The 21,862-nt window shown below is 39.7% G+C and overlaps 3 protein-coding genes and 1 non-coding gene across 7 annotated transcripts; 2 read left to right on the top strand and 2 right to left on the bottom strand.

Annotated features, from left to right (window-relative positions):
• The first annotated feature begins 149 nt into the window (after positions 1 to 149).
• On the top strand, positions 150 to 5,997 carry LOC136428250 (alpha-methylacyl-CoA racemase-like). 3 transcript variants are annotated; one of them, XM_066417619.1, is made up of 6 exons: positions 150 to 212; positions 2,994 to 3,252; positions 3,851 to 3,994; positions 4,319 to 4,479; positions 4,840 to 5,020; positions 5,332 to 5,997. In XM_066417619.1, the coding sequence occupies exons 1-6, from the start codon at positions 165 to 167 to the stop codon at positions 5,739 to 5,741; spliced, it is 1,203 nt and encodes a 400-aa protein (XP_066273716.1). In that variant the 5' UTR covers positions 150 to 164; the 3' UTR covers positions 5,742 to 5,997. The 3 variants fall into 3 exon arrangements, with proteins under 3 accessions (XP_066273716.1, XP_066273718.1, XP_066273717.1); XM_066417621.1 differs by lacking the exon at positions 150 to 212 and adding an exon at positions 1,844 to 2,117; XM_066417620.1 differs by lacking the exon at positions 150 to 212 and adding an exon at positions 2,102 to 2,204.
• On the bottom strand, positions 806 to 969 carry LOC136429038 (U1 spliceosomal RNA). Its single transcript, XR_010754702.1, has one exon. It is a non-coding gene; the product is annotated as a U1 spliceosomal RNA (small nuclear RNA).
• Positions 4,679 to 9,069, bottom strand: LOC136428252 (RAD52 motif-containing protein 1-like). Of its 2 annotated transcripts, none has more exons than XM_066417626.1 (5): positions 8,767 to 9,069; positions 8,292 to 8,453; positions 7,622 to 7,889; positions 7,109 to 7,257; positions 4,679 to 6,472 (listed from the first exon to the last, which is right to left on the bottom strand). In XM_066417626.1, the coding sequence occupies exons 1-5, from the start codon at positions 8,956 to 8,958 to the stop codon at positions 6,368 to 6,370; spliced, it is 876 nt and encodes a 291-aa protein (XP_066273723.1). In that variant the 5' UTR covers positions 8,959 to 9,069; the 3' UTR covers positions 4,679 to 6,367. The 2 variants fall into 2 exon arrangements, with proteins under 2 accessions (XP_066273723.1, XP_066273722.1); XM_066417625.1 differs by having other exon boundaries at positions 8,764 to 9,068.
• A 794-nt stretch (positions 9,070 to 9,863) lies between these two features.
• On the top strand, positions 9,864 to 20,527 carry LOC136428247 (coiled-coil domain-containing protein 112-like). The gene is made up of 14 exons (XM_066417609.1): positions 9,864 to 9,959; positions 10,602 to 10,717; positions 12,518 to 12,639; positions 12,904 to 12,993; positions 13,215 to 13,290; positions 13,547 to 13,733; positions 14,132 to 14,218; positions 14,509 to 14,658; positions 15,165 to 15,296; positions 15,701 to 15,796; positions 16,231 to 16,380; positions 16,958 to 17,053; positions 17,265 to 17,383; positions 20,379 to 20,527. The coding sequence occupies exons 1-14, from the start codon at positions 9,936 to 9,938 to the stop codon at positions 20,407 to 20,409; spliced, it is 1,476 nt and encodes a 491-aa protein (XP_066273706.1). The 5' UTR covers positions 9,864 to 9,935; the 3' UTR covers positions 20,410 to 20,527.
• The last annotated feature ends 1,335 nt before the right edge of the window (positions 20,528 to 21,862 follow it).

The raw sequence follows: 21,862 nt of genomic DNA, 5'->3' as shown, positions 1-21,862 counted from the left end.
TCCAGCGAGGAAGAGGCAGGCCAAGAGCTAGACTGAAAGCTGGTAAAAATCACACTCATAGAACTGTAGTAGGGAATAGGCCCTCCTTCGTCGCTTATTACATCTAAATTAATGTTTGACAAGTCCCTAGCTCAGCTGCGTCCATTCAGAACTAGCTGAACAACATGCCGGCCTCGGATCCGCGTGCCAAGGATGCTTCTTACAAATGCCAGGTACTTCTTCACAAGATGGACGAATTTCAAGCCGTTTTATTAGTATCAGCAGTAACATGTAAGTATCTGTTCTGGGCACTCGTTCAAGCCTGTAGCAACTGTTCCTCGCACGTTCTTATAAGTTAGGGGGTTGCATACGATCTCAACACCAAGCCGTTAAAACATCGGACAATCTTATATACAGTAAAATGAAGATTTGTAGTAAGCACTCGTAGACAGGATACTAAAATGAATTGTGCCTTATCTTTATCATGCTGCCCCGCATAGTAGTAACACCTGCAGTGACCATGGGTCTGCATTCATACAAGCCCGTAGCCTCATCCGACATGCCGAGCTATCGTATTGCATTCATGTAGTTATCATGTGCCTGAAAATAGCTGTCGGTTGATTATCCTTTCATTTTCCTTACGTTATTCTATTTAGAAGAAGTTAACATGGTTAACGACGTTTCTATGCTGGACCATACGTAACCTGTTCAGATTCTCCTAGTCCTTTATGATGTACTGGGCCTGGACCGTATTCCTATATGGTGGCGAACCAACAACCACCAGGAAAATGTGTGAGAGTGTGACCTTGTTTTTGGATTGTAAAGGCGGGGGTTAGCGCGAACGCAGACCCCCACTATCATAAATTACGCAGCCGAGTTACCCGCATTTGGGGTAATCGCAAGGGTCAACCCAACCGGAGTGCAATGGTCGGGCCTCGCCCTGGACGGACGTCCTTCGTGATCAACGTGCCATCTCTGCCAGGTAAGTATGCCTAACAAACGGCCTCCAAATACCCCAGTCACGCCACTAATCGATTCGATCAGCGGTGTTCGTATACAGATTCTTTTGTGTTTTGCGGGAGCTCCTATACAGCTGCGGGGAGAATTGTTTTTCAATTGGACCGAAACATAATTCATGAAATATTTGACTTAACAAATCCGTGATCAAATTGTCGAGATCATTTGCATTTTAAGGGGCGATATGGCCTCTCTAGTCAGATTCAGACGTTACCTGGCGCTCATTAACATAATCTATGCGTAACGATGATGTCACGGCGTCACACCTGCATGGTTCACCTGTCCAACCTGTCTTCACTTTCAATTCCTCCCGCTAGGTGGCGCTTCTTCAACCACCTGCAGGCATTGCAGACAGACAATTTACCAAGTACATTTGATGCGTGGGGCAGCATCATGAAGTAAAAACGCAGTTCCTTTCTGTATCCGGAATGTGTTTTTAAGCCATAAACGATTGACATTGACATCGATACATTTGTGGGGTCGTGTGGCGCAACGGCAGAGCGTTCGACTCAGAACCAAGAGGTCCCGAGTTCGAATCCTGTCATGTTACCGATCTTGTGCCCTTGGGAAAGGCACTTTACACGACTTTCCTCACTTCACCCAGGTGTAAATGGGTACCTGACTTCGGTTGGGGAAGGTCGTATTGAGGTCACCTTGTGGCGCCGAACGGCAGCCGCCCAGACCCTTGCGACAGTTCCACAAAATGCAAGTGTGGATAAGATATTATATATGTTGTGTATTGTATGAAATCTGTAATACCCTGCATCAATTCAGCACTAATAGGCTGCCATTGCGGGTAATTTCTGACCAATAAAAGCCATTATTATTAAATACGTCACCTTTTGGTTTCAAATTCAACTCAGAAAAATTGAATCGGCAAGTCGGAGAAGCTAAAAATCAAATAAGCACCGACGTTGTATTTCATCAGTGGCTGGAAAGTAAAGGAAGTCACATCGAAACACAATTTCTGTCCCAAATCTCGTCTTTTCAAAACATACATATAACGTTATTTCTTTGCCAGAATAAAACCAATCCTTGTTGTACCCCCCTGTGTGACGAGTGGCTTGTGCGACCCTAAGTTTTGGGTCAAAGGTTACTGGGTTCAGCGCCAGCTGATAGTGGTGAGTGTCAGAAGTTTGTTCTCTTGACAAAGTCCATTTTCTCCCTCTGTAACGTAGGGAAAGGGGTGTCTGGTTGTCCTGGTAATGGTAAGTTATAACATAGAATTGCGAAGATGCCCCATTAAACGCGGGAGTCAAGAAACGGAGCTCAGGGAAAATTAATTTCCGCCGATGCAAGCGTCTCCAGCCACAATTTAGCTAAAACGCCCCTTTATTTTGTGTTCAAGGTTAGAAGCAATGGGGCGAAAAAAGGAAGACTAGAGTGGCCTCTGATTACTTTTACGTGGCATGATGGCCTTGTAGTTAGGGTTGTTGACTTAGAATCTAGCTAGTAACAAAGTTGTGTCTTTGGGAAAGCCACTTTAAACCTATTTCCTCACTTATGACTCAATTGAAAAAGAGTGTACTTACTACCTAGCTTTTGAAAAGGGATAATGTCTTGTATGAGAGGTCCTGTGTTTGAAGAGAGCCACACCTCTAGCACGTTAAAGAACCCAGCACACTTATCAAGTGGGGTTCCTTCCTGGTGCGAGTGGATCAAACCTATCAGTCTGGTGCAGCTAATGGTCTTAGGCCGAGGCTAGCGGCTATGGACAGAATAATGTTCAAGAATTATTTTGCAGTACGATTGACAGGATGTTCCTTTGATAATCTTGTGAATAATATTTCATTATCCTATAAAATGGTGCAAAAATAAGAGTTATTGACATTCTCTATTGACATGGCAATAAGTAGATATTAGGTGGATACGTTGATTTGACAGATCCAAGTAATAAGATACACCAAATGACAGTTACTCAAGCAACTGGATAGAATTTTGAATGCGTGCTAGTCTTTTACCACCAAGTATAATTTCACTACATACACCCTTCCCAGGACACCAGTGCGATGGCGTTGAGGGGAGTGAAGGTCGTGGAGCTGGCAGGCCTCGCCCCGGCCCCATTCTGTGGGCTCATCCTGTCCGACTTCGGCGCAAAGGTGACGCGTGTGGACAAGGCTAGGGCAGCCATGTCTATGGACATGCTGGGCAGAGGGAAGCGGTCAGTGGCGCTGAACCTGAAGCAGCCGGAGGGTGTGGACGTGCTGAGGAGGATGTGTCAGAAGTCTGACGTCTTGATAGAGCCATTCAGAGCTGGTAAGCTGCGGAAGGATGACCTCTAGACAGATTAAAGGGACAGCTACAGCCAAGCAGAATTTGTTTATGCAATCAGGCAACTTTAAAAAAGTGTGGTGCTTAACCTATAGCACACTGAAGTAGCTGTTTGGCACCCCATTCTCTAGTAGTCACAGAGTTAGGCAGCAGGGAGAAGGTTAAAGCCTTAATGTACCGTACCAGCCATGGATGAGGTAGAAATGTTCACTGACAGAATGATTTACATATTTACATATTTGTTGAGACTTAATTCTTAAGCCTTTGATAACATATAACTGTAAACCTCAAACGTTCATGGAGGTTTTGTTCCTATGGTGATCTCTCCGCAATAAATTTGTGACATTACAATTATACATTTACAATGTATTACTGCTGTACGACAGAACCTCAAACTTATAACATTGCAAAAACAAATCTCCTCTCCCCTTCTACAGCAAAATAATGTCCCTGCAAAAAATATATGAATTTATAGTAATATAACCTAATTCATTGCGCAGGGCCCCTCTGTAAAGCAGTGTTAATCACTGAGCAGAGCTACCCTGGGTAAAAATGACAGAATAAAAAAATTACCATATTACAGGTGTGATGGAGAGACTAGGTCTGGGCCCGGACGTCCTCATGAAGGACAACCCTGGTCTCATCTACGCACGGATGACAGGCTTCGGACAGTCTGGGCCCTTCTCTCAGATGGCTGGACATGACATCAACTACATCAGCCTGTCAGGTACATTGTAGTAGCCTGGATACCAGCCTGGTTAGGTCTCATCTGCTTCCACTAAGTCATCAGTGGAAGCAGACTAAAGCTAACAAGGCTGGCATCCAGGCTAACATTCTGGAGCTAGTTTTAGCCTTCATGGTAGATGACTAAGAAACCCGTTTTACAATGTCATTGTATGTGTTTTTCCAACAACAGTGAACTGTAATGGGTATACTTAAATATTGTGCCATGGTTTCATAGAGAACACAATCAACATACATACATAAGAATACTGAATAGAACTAGTTGTCAACAGTAATGATTATAATTTTTGGCTGACTTTTGTTGCAGGTATGTTGTCCATACTGGGTAGGAAACACGAGAATCCCATACCACCAACAAACCTGCTGGGAGACTTTGCTGGGGGAGGTCTGACCTGTGCCCTGGGTATCCTCATGGCTCTGTTTGAGAGGACCACGTCTGGCAAGGGGCAGGTCATTGATGCAAACATGGTAAGACTTCCAGCTCTTAATTTTGTTCATATTTTGAAGCAAATGACAAGCTGGACATATAGACAGGTACATGTTGACAACTTTGACTTTTTTATTGTTACAAATGTTGTAAATTCATGGTGATTTTATATTTGAGGTTTTCAGGAACTGCTCTGTCTTAACTACCATCTTGTAATACTCTTGAGGATGAAATATGGCATTCAACATTCATCACATTGTTATTAGTCATTGAATATACAGGTGTACCTATAAACATTAGCCAGAAAATACATTGGCTTTGCAGGCCCTCATAGAATAAAGAATTTAAGTTTTCCTCTGCAAACTTTCTAAAAAGTTTTTTTTTTTCCTTTCCTTTTTCAGGTTGAAGGTGCTAGCTATGTCGGCTCCTTTATCTGGCACACACGTTTCATGTTCTCCCACGAACGCGGAGAAAACTTACTGGACACTGGAGCACACTTCTATGAGACTTACAAGACAAAAGATGGGAAATATATGGCTGTAGGTGCCTTGGAGCCACAGTTCTATGCACAGCTGCTAGAAGGTACTTACAATGATTGAAATATGTTTGTCACTTCTTTCTTTGTCATTCTCAGTCAAGGTGAAGAATGATGCTTTTCATGTGCTGTATTGAAGTACTCATTATAAGTTTGAATGACAATCAATAATATTTGGTAGTGAAGCTTTACATTTCTTACCCATGCGTTTTCAAAATCTAGGCCTCTTCCTTTTGTAGTTAACCCATCTTTTTTTCTTCCCTTTCTTAAGATTTGGGATATACCGAGAATGTTAGTCAAACCAAGTTGTATGGCTTTTAATACAGTTATTTTACACATAATACTTTTCTCTTTACAGGTCTGGGACTGACCAATGAAGACCTCCCACCTCAAATGGATCGTGACAGTTGGCCGTCCATGAAGGAGAGATTTGCAACAATCTTTTCCAGCAAGACCCAGGCGGAATGGTGCGAGGTGTTTGACGGGACGGATGCCTGCACCACACCCATTCTATCTTTGGAAGAAGCTCCAAATCATCCTCACAACACGTCACGTGACTCCTTCTTGACCAATCAGGATGGAGGAGTGCAGCCCCGCCCCGCACCTGTGTTGTCGAGAACACCAGGTGTGGGTGGGGTGGGGCCTCAGCCGAAGGTTGGCCAGCATACAAAGGAGGTGATGGTGGAGACTGGCTTCAGTGAAGAGGAAATTCAGAAGCTTGCAGACTGTGGAGCAGTTGATCTTGGGGGAATCAAATCAGCCCTGTAAAAGACCAAGTCCTCCTCCATACAACAGTTTGAAATGTCTTTGGTGTAGACTGGTGTTAATCTTGAAATGTTTGTGGTGGTTTTATTTTCAAGGTTACCTCTCCATCGCGAATTCCTGATGCTGCAAATATGCTTTTTTCAATGTATTGCTACTGTACTACAGAATTGTATTAATCATTAATATGGACACTGTGTAAACCTCCTTTCCCCTTCTACGAAAGTTTGTCCCTACAAAAATAAACAAATTTTCAGTATCACTTATTGGTAGATCTAAGTCTTGACTGTGAGATAATTCTTACATTTGAAAGTATTACATTATTTAGATCCTGATACATGTATATATCAAGGTTTCTCTTGTAAAATGAATAGGAAATAACTAATTTTGCTACATGATATAGCAGCATTGGGATACACTGTAACCCAAGTGCACATGACTATGACTACAACTTTTTACTCCTTTTTACAACTTAAAATTCCAGAAGTATGTGTTAAGACAGTCTCAGGCACTTCAGGAGAATAGAGCCTTAATCTGCAAGAATATTCACTTTGAACTTTGAAATGTTGACAGAAACCAAAACTCAGCCTGAAGTAAATGATATTAAGGTTTTGCCTAAAAAGTCAGTCTCATCAGTAACTTTCCATCTGAGCAAGCAAGGCTTCCATGTCATCCTCTTCCATTACTTCATCTGTCTCTCCATCTAGCACTTTGACTCTAACCAGCTGTGTTTCCTCCTAAACAGGAAGGAATAATTCAAAATCATCATGTCATTTTTTTTTTTCAAATACACACACACATGCATTTTTGAGGTATCATTCTCAAGCATTTAATATGTAGGAACAATTCAAATTATACTGGGTTAGGCATCTACCATTAAAGGGACAACAAAGTGGTAAAGGAAAAATACAAGCAAACCAATAATTCAAAGATCTCATAGATTATTTGGAGTTTCTTGTTTGTTTTGTTAAATTGAAGTTCATTGATTATTCAAATGAAGCTTTGATTAAATTACATGTTTCAATTGATTACTTCCTTTCTCTCTACGGTGTATGTTACTCACCACACCTATCCCTTGAATATGACCAGGCATATGAAAAATATATAATGGCAAAAGTAGAGGAAAACAGACCAAAAACAATACCAATCAGCTGTCAGCCAAGTTTGATGAATGCCTAATTACACCAACTCTGAACTCCACATCCTGCTACTGGTGCAGCTCTAACCTTTTACTCTTCACTTCCTGTCAACTTGGTGAGACGTGCCAAAATATAGCACATGGAAATAGCTGCGGAAACATAGACACACCAAAAACAATATAGGCTCTGTACACGTAGGTGACAAAGATTTCAGCAGACATTCCATGAACCTACCTCAGTACTGTGCGGTATCCCATCAGGCACAGTGCTGTTGATCTCCACGGCAACCTTCCCGTTGCCCAGGACGACAAGAATGACCTTCTGGAAGGCATTCTGAATGGCACGGTGGACTGAGATTTTCATTGCAGCTCGGGTGAGGGAAACTGCAAAGTGCATGTTTAGAAAAAATTGTGTCATGAACTGTAGAGTGTTCCTATTTTCTAATATAAACATTTTCACAGGATCTATGATATGAATATATGCTTATTCGGTAAAACTTTTAACTTAGCGTACCATGCCAGTGCTCCAGAGAAAACACAAATAGCGCTTATAATACAATGTTTCTGTCAGCACTACTTGGTCTACCTAAAATTCTTCACTGCAAGTAACTGTGGGTAAATACTTTTTATTTGTTGCTGTTGGAGCATTGGTACTGCAGTTTGTTATCTAACAGTAAGGTGGCCCTGACAAAAATTCATGTCCACCACATCTTACTTTCTGCATAATAACCCTGGTAAGTTCACTAACCTCTCTCCTGAGGTCTTGTTGGCTCTAAAGTCTTCTCCCCTAGTCCGACCCCTTGACAGGACATGTCCCAACCTCTGATCTCTATCCTCACAACACAGATGTATCTCAGGGAGTTAGGGTCGTGCTGGCATGATTCAGAGTCTTGGCCGATGGATACAATACGAGTAGTCCAGCCGTCCATGCCCAGGTAGTGGTTGGCTAGGTCCAAGCACTTGGAATAGGGGAGGGGAGAAGGTTCTCTCGTCTTCATCTTGGTAGCATGCTGGACCTAAAAAGAACATGTTTTTTTTATTAAAAAAGTCAGGATCTAGGATTGGAGCAAATTTGAAATATTTATTTGGAGTATGAAGATAGCAGAGATTAAGTAGCCTGGCATCCATTCCATTATCTCCTCCATGGTAGCCAGACTAGACCAGAGAAAGAGGGAAAATAGGGATGGAAAGCAGGCTACTCAATCTCTGCTACTTTCTCTGTGCAATTATTGCCATTAATGATTTAATGTCACATATAAATTGCATCTAATTGTAGTTTGCTGACTGACAAAATCTTTAAAAAGTGATACACTTCATGTTCATTTCAAATTCTTAATAATTTTTCTGAGGCATTCCTATACAATCTGTGACAGTCTAATCTCAGAATGGGATCTTCATAAAGTCTACAACAATCATACCGAGATTGGCTGTCCACCGATGAAGTACTTTCCATTCAGGCCAGCTCTTGCTTTAGCTGCATCTCTAGCTAAGTAGAACTTGATAAAGGCGTAGTAGTACTCTGTCAACCTTTCCTCCTGCTGCCCTTCAGCTGCTGTCTGCAGCTGGGCAGGTGGCTTCACCTGTTAGTGTGACAATGTATGAGGAATACTATTGATATAAATCTTTAAAACATAAGTGGCAGTTTCATTTTCACTGTTTTTGCGAATTTATAAAACCAGTCAAATATGTGTTTCCATTGTATCACTATTCTGAGTGTCATACTGTTTCAGTTCCAAGCTCTACCTTCACCGGTGAACGGTAACCATAACATTTCAACCAACACCAAATAACTACAAAACATAACTTTTACAAGTTTAATTGGTTAACAAAGGACTAATTTCTTTGCATGTAAGACAGGCATGTGTACTGTTATAACTTAAGATTCCTTACCACCTGAACATCATTGATTAATCCATATTGCTCAAAAGCCTTGCACAGTTTGAAGTAGATCTCTTCTTCAGGCAGCTTCCTGAAGATCCTGCTTACATACAGAACCTTATCACTGGTGTTAGGGCGTACAAACTCTACAATCTCGGGGGATGGAGGCGTCCGGACATGTCGGCTCTCTGGGCCCATGGTGCCCATGGTTCGATAGTCGATACCAGCAAGTTTTTCTCTTTATCCTTGAAGCAAGGCGTGTTCTCCTATCATGTGATGCCCTGAAATGTGAATTTGTTATTACAGCAACTGTATGGATATTTGTAGTGTAAGCTGGCATGTGTAACAATTCATGTGGAGAACATCTTGCATAAATTCATGTTTTTGCCAATAAGAATTTTTTGCACTATTGATAGGATGGTCTTGTCAATAAGACTTTTTCTTACAATATTGAACATAAAAAAAACAATCGGAAGCCTATCAATTAGAATATAACTTGTTACTTTACAGCGTTTGATAAATTATGTTGTGGATATTATAAACAACGGTCAATTCTAGCCCATATAATGTCATATAACCCTACTCAGAGTATCCGTGTATATAGAGCTACAATAAGACTTATGGACAGCTGAGTAAAATAAACTATTGAATTGATGGATGTAACTGATGGATGTTATACTGATTCACACAAATTCTTGAGCTTCTGGAATGCATTTCTTTTGCACCAACTGTAAGTATATTAAACGTTAGGCAAAATTACGTTAATTAACGTTAAAGCAACCTCCAGTACAGCATAATTAATCTCCATGTGTGTTACTATCACCAGTGTATCCATTTTCAGTTACTTTTTCCCCTTATCTTGACAATTAAGGCAATAGACAAGGTAAAACTTCACCTCAACTCGCCCAAACCTCCGCGCCACTTCTGAAGAATGTCACATTTACATATTAGGTGACACTTTTTTTAAATTTCTTTTTTTCAACTAGCAAGATTATACAACATATTTGATATCTATCATTCGACATAAAAATTAATTGAATATTTCTAATAGATCATTGTAAAGAATGTTTGTTATATATATATTCATGTATAGGGACATAATCATATTCGTCGAATTACTGTGACCCCCGTTTTCTTAATGGTGTATCTAAAAAAATAAGGCATCATGGGTAACATTTTTCAAGATGGCGACGGCAGGTGTTGGAAAGGTGAGTTGGTCTCGAAAACGGTGCTTTTCTGAGAGATCTTAGATTATGAATGATCCTTTTTTTACGGGAAAATCTGGCCGAAGGTTTTATTGATTAGGCCGAAGTACTTTCATCGAGCTGTGTGGACCACACTGCCGCCAACAACTGGCAACAAGTAAAGCTTCTCTCGTTGTCATGGTGCGACTGGGATATTTTTGTTTACCCCTCCCCAACTTGAAAATCATCTTTAGATCAATTTGGGCAGGTAGCACCAACGTAGGAGTTTCTCTCTTCGCTACAGCAATAGGGTTTTCCGGAATGAATTCCTCTAGTTAAAAGTATTACAAATTCATCTCAGAAAACGCTGTAATCTATCATGATCAAGTAACTGTTGATGGAGGAATACTATGATCAAGGACAATGTCCTTGCTATGATCAACAGTTAGTGTCACAATTTGTTCGGTAAAAACATTATAGTTTCTTTGCATTAGCGATTACAATACAATACGTAGAATTTTGTTATGCATGGTTTCTAGCACCACAGATACAGAAGACAAAAGTAGTAAGTCTGCATATACATTGTAAAGGGAAGAGCTAACAAATGAATAGATCAATAGAAACATTGTCATCTATAACAAAAGTCTTGCCATCAATCCAACACAGGTTCTGAACGGTACAGACAGAACTGGTAGAGACAAGGATGTCTGGGTCTGGAAAAGCAGGACTGAGAAAGCCAGGAAAACGGAGGTGCTGAGAGAGATCGACCAACTGGAGCTGAAGTAAGACCATTCATAACTAGAGTTCCTCGAACACATTATCTTCGCCAAATAATCAAGGCTTATTATGGATAGTAATTCATATTTACATGCTTTAATATCACCCCCTGAAAATTTGATCATACACCATGTGCTGTTTGTAAGTTTTGAGGGGGGGGGGATAGGGTTAAGAATCATTTGCTGGTACAGGACTAGTGTACAATGTAAGTGTCTTGTCTGCTGATATATGTTAAAACTGGTCATGAAAAAAAAATGAGTACAGTATATTGAAATTATGGGCCCTCAAAGGTTTGAAATTGCAGTGTCGTAAGTTGAATGTGACGATGAAATGGTGCAGTCAATATATATGAATAAGATTAAGAATAGAATAAATCTTTATTCCATGTCATACACATTTTGAAAGACATAGTAAATGTGACTTTACCGTACCTAGCAGTGGTGCAGTTTTGGAGCAATGTACTTTCCAAGCAGAGCCGTGTTTTTGACGTGTTTTTAGGTGTTTTGTCGGGCTTTCTATTTCGTCCCCTTTTCGTTATGTCGCCAACGTGCTTTGGACAAACATGCCTAAACTAAACATGTGAAAAAACAGCCGGACCCACACCTCTGCTTGGAGAGCAGTGCTGTGCTCTATTTGTTTATTTGACCTACTTTCCCAGGCCATCTGTTTGTAAGACCTGTTTTCGGGGAAACCGTCACATGTTTAAGAGTCCCAATATGAAATGCATCAAACTTTCCTTACTAATTATGCCAATTATATCCTGATTCGCATAATTAGTCGTTTATTATGTAAAGCACCATCTGAGCTATCTGAATGCCAAACGTCACAACGATCTGTCGACCCCTTCTCAAGTTATTCCTGTCCGAAGGTCAAAACAAAAATACCCACTGCAGTTCCAAACAAGACGCTAGGGGGCCCAAACTTTTACAACTTACTTCCTATAACATGAACTATCTACCACACAAAAATCATGACCATAGCACTTGTAGAAAACAACTTTTGAAGCACGGCTGCAGTACCTTAGGTACCCGCTAGAATGCCCATTATCGAACTTGACCTTCCTTTTTGTAAACCCTACCCATCCACTAAATATCATGCAGAACCATCGACAGCTTTTCGAGTTATCTTGTCCACAAGAAATACACATCGAAACAAAGCCCGCTGCAGTACCGACGGAAAATGCCAGGAGAACCATTTTTGAACTTGACCTCCGTTTTTACAACATCTACACACCTGCAAAAAATCATGAAGATCCATCAACGTTTCCGTCACTTTTTTTGCCTACATACAAACACACAAAAAATCAGTCCGCTGCAGTACTGTTAAAAAACGCAAGGTGAACCATTTTCAAACTTGACCTTCCTTTGCACAACCACTACACACCTACCAAAAATCATAAAGATTCATCGAAGCTTTCTTGAGTTATGCGCCTGACATACATACAGACCCACCTAACAGATTTTTCAACCGAAAACATAATCTTCCCGAGTACAAGTGCTCGGCGAAGATAATAAGTTGGCACTTTAATGGTAGAGAATCTGCTGATTTGGTAAATATATGGGTATTTCACCCATGTGCAACAGCAATGAATGGTACCTTTCCTTTTCCTCTTCCAAATTATTTAGGTTGGAAGGTTGTAATACTGTCAAGAGTTACATGTAGATTGGTAATATTACATGTGAGTGACTGTGACTAAAGCTTACATTTTTCAATGGTGACATATTTCATGTAAACTAGTACTATTGTTAGTGTCCTCACTATTGCTAGTGCTGATTCTAAATAGATATGCATGTGCTGTCATTCAGAATCAAGAACCTGGAGCGAGAGAAGACCACCCATCTGTACAGTAAGCACTCAGACTTCAGACAGCAGTTTTGTGAGCTGGAGGATCTGGAGATGAAGGGAAATACAGACAGGAAGACAGAAAGTAACAAAATTGACAACAACAACATGCATTATAATATAGGAAAGAAACCTAACATATTACAACATATCAAACTTTCAAAGCTCAGTGTGTAATTATCGATTTTTGTGTTGAATTCGTAAGGATTTGTAACTTTGGTCATTGAATTTGAATTAGATTACTTTGTCATTGTTTTTTTAATGTACAGTGTGACATTTAGTGTTAAAGGTGTATCTAGTTTATAGAATAGTAAAATGTACAAACCTGAAAGATTGTTCTTTTATTCAGAGGTAAGGCTCAGGCAACAGCTGGACAAAATGAGAGGAATGGTGAAAAAGTTTCACATACAGCTGAAGGATGTCAAGCCCACCCCTGAATGTAAGTCTACTAGTGCTTCAATTTTTTTCTTTGTCATAACTTTGTATCACTATTAGCTTTAGCAGTTCTATGATGGGTGGCCCCATTCAATTCTGTTGAGTTGTTTATCAAGGGGGCCCATTCTAGAAAAAAAAATTAAAATCATCAACACTCTAGGATTATAGTATGCACAAAGGAAATAATGTTTTGTGTAAAAACATTTCACCTATTTTTTTTTGCAGTTTTGGAAAAGTTAAAGGTCACCATGGAAGAAATAGAAACCACCATCAGTGCTTTTAAGGACCAGCGGAGATTAGAGTAAGTATGATGATTTTAACCATGTTGATTCTATAAACATATACAGCACTTTTGACAGCAGCTATTTGTGAAGAAAAAAAGAATCAGCACTTGCAGCATGTAGGCAGATTATAGTCTTCTAAACTACTTACAATATCTTGGCTAATAAAATTCTTACTGAAGTCACTTTAGACAGTGATATACATGTACGTATCTTGATATGAGACATTTACCTTTTTTATGTGTGAAGTTATACATTGTTCCTTTATCATTCCAGCTATGAGGAGTTACTGAGAGATGAGAGGACATTGACCCAAGAGGTCACTGCCCTAGAGAAGAAGATCGATGCCTGGGCACAGGGTCCTGCTGGAGTTGCCATGGAAACCAAAGGTGCTAAAGCCAAAAATCTGTCGGTAAAGAACAATGTCATGAAGGATCTTCCACCAGAAGTTGCTGCATTTGAGGTGAGTTTTACCAAGGAGGTTAAAATCAATCTGATTCAACCTCCTTCGTTTTGCCGTTTTGGGTAGATTTTACACTGGATTATATGCTTATACTAGTAAGTCCTAGCAAATGCTGAAGAAAAAGGATACAAGACATGAATACAAGCCCTCAACAATATTGAGTAGGAAAGGCTTTGAGTGCAGTATGTACATGTATGTTTGTCCAGTTATACGTCACTCCAAACCTGTACGCCAGGAAGGAACTGTTCCATTCTCATCAATGTGAAACATTCTCCTAGTACTGGTACATAGAAATACGACAGAGAAAATAATGATAACGCTTTTCAATCTGCACAAAAGTTGGTTGAGAAGACAAAGTTATTTTGTTCTTGTGCAAATGTATGTTGTTTTTGTTCCAGAGATTCTTGGCTCAAACCGGTGGACATCAAGGTGGATGGGACGACTATGATCACCAGGCATTCCTCAAAACTAGGAGCAAGTTCAGGGTAACTGTCTTAGTGTTTCAAGATTGCTGTAAATTCATTTATTTTGCGACTTAATCTCACATTAGAAGGGGAAAGGAGGTTTTCACAATGTTTAAAGTTGGCAGTTGAAACAATTTTGTTGCACAAACGTAATACAAAACATATATTCACAGTGTCATAATTTTGGATTAAGAGGTCACCGCGAAAATAAAATCACTGCCAACATTTCAAGATTTACAGTATGGTGCACACATACGAATATGACATTTTACTTGTGTGTGTTTGTCCAATATGTTGCCTGTATGTTTTAGGGTAAGGCAGCATTCCTTGACGAAGCTGTGCGTGCCTGCCCCGGGAGGACTATAGGAGACGTAAGACAGCATGAGAGTTGGTACCAGGAGTATACAACTCTAAAGGAAAGAAAGAAGGAAGCCATAGCCAACTGGAGAAAAAAGAAAGAGGTTTTTATCTTCTTCTGTTTTCTTTCACTTGTGATGAACAATCTCTTGGTGCATATAAATTTCTTACACCTAACAAAGTGCTACCAATTATGGTCCAATTTTTAAAACATCATTCATTTAAACACTGGGCTGGCAGACCCAAATGTTAAACCCATGGAAAGAAATATCAGACTGATCATATAAGAAGAAAAATGCATGGTCTGTAGCTTTTTGTCTGCCTGTTTAACGCCGTGCAAGTATGTATTTATGTAGAGTTCTATGATGAAGGACAGCGCTAGGGTCATCCATTATGGTCCACTTGCGTCTTTGTCCTTGTAGCACTCTACTTGAAGAACATAGATTGAAAAAAATTGAAAAAAGTAAAGAATATTGAATGCATTTTTGCAGCCATTTATGGTAAAAGTTTGATTTGTATAACCTATAGGATATAGGTTTTAAAAGATGTTATTTTTTGTCAATAGTTATGATAGCTAATGTCTTTGTTGAAATTTTTCTCTGACTTGTAGTCAGAAAAAGAGGAGCTCCTGAAACAGGCTGATGAGGACAGCAGCAGTGAGGATGAGGAGATGCTGACAGCCAGGAGCAAACAGATGGAGCAGGAGAGAGAGGAGAAGAGGAAACGACTCAATGCCTGGAAGGTAAGGACAAAATGCACAATGTGGGTATGAAATTCATTTCTAGAAATAGTGCACCTGAAATAGTGCACCTAACCTGAAAATTACGGTGCACAGAAATAAATTTTGAGTGCATAACATAAGATGAAGTAGAATGTCCGCAAAACTTGGATGTAATTACAAATCTTTCTGCTCCTCCCAGTATTTCGAGCCCATTGATAGACTGTGAAATGTTTGTTTGCATCAATACCACCCCCCTTCTTTTTATTGGCTATTATTTGCCATTGTTATCCTTTTGTTTTTCTATGTCCCAGTATCTCTAGAGTTCCTGGCCATGGCTTACTCATCTAAAATTGTTTCTGAAGCGATTGCTTGAAGACTGTTGCTGACACAGTAAAATGATATGAACTATGAACACATGTCTACAGGTACAAAGAGAGCTACAAAGAGCCCAAGAGGAGGAAAGAAAACTAAAGGAGGACATTTCCAAAGTCAAACAGCAAGAGAAAGAAAGAGAGAGACAGGTGGGGCTTTTTTGTTTCTTTAGGAATTTCTGTCATACCAGAAAGGTCTATTTGTTGCATCAGAATCAAATCAGTTTTTCTCGGCAATTCCCAACCTTCTTCTAACTGTTTGTGTAAAAATGCATCAAGCTTTGCAGGAATGCAGCACAGCAGCAGCTGGTTATATTACACCAAACAACCTGACACTCCTAACCTTTGCATATCTAAATGCAAGCATTGATTAAAGCTACAGTATCTTACTCTAACGAGGATGCCCTTACTGTACTTGGTGGCAACAAGTTCAAACCTATGATAGTTTTAGGGAAAAACTTAACCTTCTCCCTACTGCCTATCCCCACAAACAATACAAATTTGGTGCCAAGCAGTGACCTTAGCAGGCTAAAGGTTAAAGGAATCCTCAGTTCCTCTTGAACAGATATGTGTCCGTGTACTAGGCTACTATGAGAGCCCAGGTAGAGGAGTACAGGAAACAGAGACAGGAGGAGGAGGAGAAGCAGAGGAGGGAGCAGGAGGAGAAACACAGGCAGGAGAGAGCCAGGAAACAGATGATAGGGGCTGAGGAGATGTCTAGGTTTCAGGAAAGGGTAAGACGTTCATAAAAAACATATCAAAAATGGATGGTGTTGTATTAGGTATACCGGTACATCCAATTATAAGACTTATAGTGGCTCCTGCTAAATGTGTGGAAAATGTTTCATATATTTATTGATTAAGGCTAAGTATTTAAGTGTCTGTTCTGGAATATGTTTTCCTAATGTCCTTCCTATAACAAGAACAACTTGGATTGATGCTGTAAAAAGTAATATATATTTCCAAATCATAAAGTGACTCAACAATAAGTGAACATCGCAGGTAATCCATCATATTATTTCATTGTACACATTGTCTTGACAGTTCTTTCCTAGTCACTGACGAAAGATAGTAGATGCTGTCTAAAACATCTGTTTCAAAATTTTATCCGGTTGCTTGAGTAACTATTTTTGGCATATCTTATTACATTGATGGCTAACCTTCATCAACATACATTTTACACATACTTTTTGTTCCAAGGCCCAGTAAGGTTAAAATGTCAGGGACCAAGTATTGTTCTTATATAGACAGCTTTTGACCCATCCCCTTCATGTTTTTTTCCTTCTCTTTCCTTGTCTTCCATTCTCACAGGATCAGAGAATGGTAGAGGAAAAACTAGCTAAAGAGAAAGCAAGAGAAGAAGCTTTGAAAGAGAAGAACAAAAGGCTGGAAAAGCTGAAGGGTCAGGTGAGCTCAGTCAAATAGGATTGATATTTTTTGTTTGCTATTGTTCTTTTCATTGAAGGAGATTTTGCTTAACAGGACAATAGACTTGAGTAAGTCCTAACGACAATGTTGTAAATAAAGACATGTCCAGTTGTCACAGCTGACTTGTCTGATGATATTACCATGGTTGCCATAAAAGTGAGAAAATTGAAGGAACCTATAATTGTCTCAGGTTGAAGTGAAGGTTGAGAGAGACCGCAGCAGACTGTACAAGCCAACTGCACTGTGGAAACAGAGAAACAAGGAGATCGGTCCCAGTGGGGGAGGAAGAGTGTTGCACATGACACACAGGTGAGAAGCACATGAACAGTCACATGATGGTCACATGACACACAGGTGAGAAGCACATGAACAGTCACATGATGATCACATGACTAGGAGTGCCTTTCCACTGACTGACAGACTCAGTTGACATTGTCCGTGGAAACCTTGTTCTTGGTGAAAACCATCATTAAAAGCAATTTGTCTCACAATAAGTTCTATTTTGGGGGATTCTTCACAGGCCACTGCACAGGAAGACGCATTTCTCCATGATAATGACTGACACAGCTGTATGGATTTAATTTACGGTCAGAAGTATGTCTTAAGATTAGCAATGTATGATACCAGAGGGTGTCCCAACAGTTCCCCTTTACCCGATAAGTCCTAAAGCTTATATGCAGCTTTTTACTAGTTTTGGGCAGACGTTATTCACATTTCTGGGGGTATATTTAGAGGCAGAGTATGAGGGACAGAGAGAGAGTCAGATCATAGAGAATCTATATCAGCTGCAGTTTTACAGGTACATGCAAGTATTGCTGCAATGACCATGCGTTTGTTTATCACACTAGTAAGACAGCACTCTCAGTGCCAGTTGTCTAGGTATGATAAAACAGTACAACACAAAATATTGTTATCCTTTATTCAGAGACTTGTTGATTATCAATTTTTGGTCATGCTTTTTTGTTTGTCAAAGAAGCTGTTCACAGCTATTCATATGAAGCATAGTGAGGTTAGATCTGGGCCACATTCCTCCACTAGTCCAAGTTAGGAGGTAACAGTAATGCCAAAAAGGCCAACTGGCATAGAGGGGACAACCGGTCATTGACCCCTAGGACATATCAGCTGCTGCATCCTTAACTTGCTGCTGTCTTTTAAGGCTTAATGACCATGGCAATCCTAAAGGACAAAATTGGAGGAGGTACCTTGTCAAAGTACGCCTAAGATCCTGCCCAAAACATCTAGCCTCAAAAGAGCAATGGTGACAGAAATAGGGCAGGCAAAATAGTAGGTAAAAATTCTAAGGAAGGATCTTTCTGTTGAAAGGTTTCCTTCGGCACAAATTCAAATGTCATCTTACATTTTCATGATTATCGACCAACAAAGTGCTTAAGAATGGTCACAAGAAAGAGACAAGGTGGTAAAATACTGAGGCGCTCATGATTGATGAACTTGAAAGTAAGCTGTGTCTTCCTAAAGTAGACATGTGCAAATATCTGGTAGCCATGCCCCCTGGTGACACTTGACCTTATTACAATCTACCAAAAACATGGAGCCAGAGTTCTGACACTTGGCAGAACATCACATTGTTTCCATAGCTACCACATATTCTTCTGTCTGGGAAAACAAGAAGCCAGCATTGTGCATACAGCGCATTGCTGGCCTGGTCCAACATAAAGATCTTGAACAAAAGAAGTCTTATAGTCAAAATTTCCTTGTTTGTAATTTGATGCGCTATGAATACATTATATATTATTGCAGTATGATATCACTGCATCGTGTTTCTACTGCTTGTGTCATTAAGTAGTCCAAATATGTATGCTGTAAAATGATAACAATATCTACAATACAGTAAATGTCTTTCTAAATTGCAATTACTAAGAAAACTTCATCTGTATCTTGAAAATTTGTTAATGGTTTACAATGAATGTCCTGACTCCTTAAGTTCTTTTACAGCCAATTATACACACTTTATTTTCATATTACACTGCCAAACATGAAGTACAGAAAAGAAGTGCTAGACAAAGCATGACTAAGACTGAAGCACTAAGCCATAATAAGGAAGAGGAATAAATAACAATCACAACAGCCATGAGATTATTGGTTTGACCAGCAGGGTCATAGGTCAAGACTGTTGTAATAAATCTGGTGTTGGTGCACCTGCTCCTGCTGGGGGAGGGTTTCAAAGGCAGTAGGCGCTGTGGAGGGCCAATTGACACATTCAGGACATAGATTAAAGTGGCTTTAAAGGGTTATAATACATATTCTGAGCACAGCCTGTGAGGACTTATGTTGTTCACCTTGTAGTGCCTAGTGCCCCATAGGTCAGCAAGTCTCCTCTCTGTTTCTGTAGCTGGGTATGTTTTTACAGGGAGGGGTTGCTAGCACTTCCTCTTTGAGTTTGAATTTAACATGCTCGATGCACCTCATTCAAAATGGGACTGTACTCTGCAAAAAGTGCTTTGATCATGTAAAACAATGTCATATTGTGCAATGCTTTTTAGTTTTTTCACTCAGCCTAAATGTTACTTGTGTTAAAGGTCCCTTGACTGTTTGTTTACCTACATTACCAATGTTGTTACCTCCATGAAAACAGAGATATTGTTTTCTGTCTGTATGTTTGTTTGCACTGGTGTATGTTTACAGCTATTTGAATATTGCAGAGGACATTCCTGCAAACTGCAAACATCCCTGTGTCTTGACACGCATGCTCACTCTCTCATTGGTCAGACTGCTATATAACATGCTGTCATTGGTTGAACTGCTAATTGTGATGGACAGCCTAACTGACAAGTTTGTGAAAAAGATACCATTTCTAGATAGCTTTAGAACATTAGAACTTGTGGAAGTTGTTAAGTCTTGCAAAAACAGTAAGTTCTTAATAATAACAAATATTGACATGACCATGGGCACACCACTGGTTCATGGACATAATCCCAAAACATCTAACCAAGGTTGTTTTTCCTCCTCTTGATGGAGAGTTATGTAGCCTAGAGTCCAGCCTTGTTAGCTTTGGTCTGCTCTTAACTTGGCTTGGCGGCTAGCGATGTTGGGAGTGAACCAAAGCTAACAGTACTGGACTCAAGGCTAGGAGATACTACTGTGTTCTGTAAATTTTCCAATTCTTTTTCAGTGTTTTACTTTTAGGTTTACATCTTTTTGTGATGACTTCTCACCACAAACTCATCATGCTGCAAACAGTTCTTTTGCCTTCTAATGTGTTACTAGCATTGTTTCAGCCGTAAACTGCCCCAAAATTCAAGTGCTGAGAACTGAGATGAATTTAACGTATTTCTTCTAATTACAGAGCTGTCCCCAACTGGAGACAAGGCGTATAGATCCATGCTGCAAGGGAGAACCTTACGTCAAGTTGCAGTACTCAAGATGTTTGACTGATCATCAAGACATCATTGGGATAAACATGAAGACAAGCAAGGAAACATTTGCTGCAATACTATCTGTTGGTAACTGTCAACCTCTTAAGCATCTGTCACACATTCAGAACCAAGGATGGCACTGAATCCATCCTATTGTAGCTCAAGTTCGCTCCTCTTATCACATCTAAGAATAGAATGTGAATTTCCCAACATTGATTTTTAGAAATTTGTAAAGTCTGCTCCTTTTCAAGATGAGAAAGCAACCTTGCAGACCAACTTCCAACCACAGATGACCTTGCTGATGACTAACTCCCAACCAATGTCTGGAGAGGGTCAGGAGGCCATGGTCAGCTGTGTGTGACAGGGGCTTACATTGACCCTTACTGGCACCAGGGTTGGCTTCATTGCACTGGGTTGTTTATGATGACTTAATTATTTGACTGGTGATCAGTCAATAAAGACATATGCTGATAACAGCTGTCACAACTATTTTTTTAATACAAAATTTGGATCTCAGGAAGTTGAAGTGTTACCTGTAAAAACATTGTGCAATAAAACATGTGGTACATGTATCTGTAAATATTGGTTGTTTTTGATAGAATGACGGAAATACATGTCAATGGATTCTTTTATTTTATCAGAGAAAGCCTTGTGACCTTTTGTAACCACCTTAGTTTAAGGCAAAGTCGCTGCACATTATAAGAAAATAATGCACATAGTATACTTAGAACTGAACATATGATGAACACATCTGTTGTATTTTGTCTGACCACTACCTATTCTCTTGTGACCTCAATAAAAAGTGGCCTGCAGGTCAATTGGAGTTTTGTTTATGAATAAGTAAAGACTCAAAGAAACAAACTAATTTTGCCCACCGCTGTTTCATTATTGAATGTAAAATTATGGCTGAGGATTGTTGTACAGTCACGTTTTGTCAACCTATTATGTGGAAATACATGGTTTCTATGGACAGAATACTCTGTATAGATGACATCAAAACATGTTATTTTAGTGCAAGTTACATAGATGATAAGTTTCTTGGAGTTTTTGTGAGAAATGGTTGTATATCTTATCAAAACTGAATGATTTGGAATAGTAAGTTGATGTAAAAAGTGTAAACTGTTGTTGGGTGTAGAGTTATTAATTGTGCCTAATGTTCTTGTTTGTTTTGCATCATGTGCAACAGCAAATGGAGCTAGTATATAGATTAAATTTTATGACCTCAAGCTCTCTCACGTCATAATAAAATTGATCGGTGCATTTGTGAAAACATTTGTCTTTCTGATTAATGACAAGCAAGCTGCAGGGGGGGGGGCGTCCACAGATAGAGTGCAACTATGTGTGACTTTAAATATCAACTAGCTGTCGCTCATATACAAGATACATGTAGACAGTTGGTGGCAGCGGTCGTTTG

The sequence above is a fragment of the Branchiostoma lanceolatum genome, chromosome 2 (assembly GCF_035083965.1).
Source record: "Branchiostoma lanceolatum isolate klBraLanc5 chromosome 2, klBraLanc5.hap2, whole genome shotgun sequence".
Lineage (NCBI taxonomy): Eukaryota > Metazoa > Chordata > Leptocardii > Amphioxiformes > Branchiostomatidae > Branchiostoma > Branchiostoma lanceolatum.
Note: the sequence above shows the minus strand (reverse complement) of the source record. Positions and strands in the feature narration are given on the sequence as shown.

Excerpts from the sequence above, each read along its gene's own strand:
- LOC136428250 (XM_066417619.1), top strand. The coding sequence starts at position 165 with ATGCCGGCCTCGGATCCGCGTGCCAAGGATGCTTCTTACAAATGCCAG. Across the intron at positions 3,253-3,850 it reads GATAGAGCCATTCAGAGCTG|GTGTGATGGAGAGACTAGGT; the intron begins GTAAGCTGCGGA and ends ACCATATTACAG. Across the intron at positions 5,021-5,331 it reads CTATGCACAGCTGCTAGAAG|GTCTGGGACTGACCAATGAA; the intron begins GTACTTACAATG and ends TTCTCTTTACAG.
- LOC136428252 (XM_066417625.1), bottom strand. The coding sequence starts at position 8,958 with ATGGGCACCATGGGCCCAGAGAGCCGACATGTCCGGACGCCTCCATCC. Across the intron at positions 7,890-8,291 it reads TCGGTGGACAGCCAATCTCG|GTCCAGCATGCTACCAAGAT; the intron begins GTATGATTGTTG and ends TGTTCTTTTTAG. Across the intron at positions 7,258-7,621 it reads AACAAGACCTCAGGAGAGAG|TTTCCCTCACCCGAGCTGCA; the intron begins GTTAGTGAACTT and ends TGCACTTTGCAG.
- LOC136428247 (XM_066417609.1), top strand. The coding sequence starts at position 9,936 with ATGGCGACGGCAGGTGTTGGAAAG. Across the intron at positions 10,718-12,517 it reads ATCGACCAACTGGAGCTGAA|AATCAAGAACCTGGAGCGAG; the intron begins GTAAGACCATTC and ends GCTGTCATTCAG. Across the intron at positions 12,640-12,903 it reads TACAGACAGGAAGACAGAAA|AGGTAAGGCTCAGGCAACAG; the intron begins GTAACAAAATTG and ends TCTTTTATTCAG.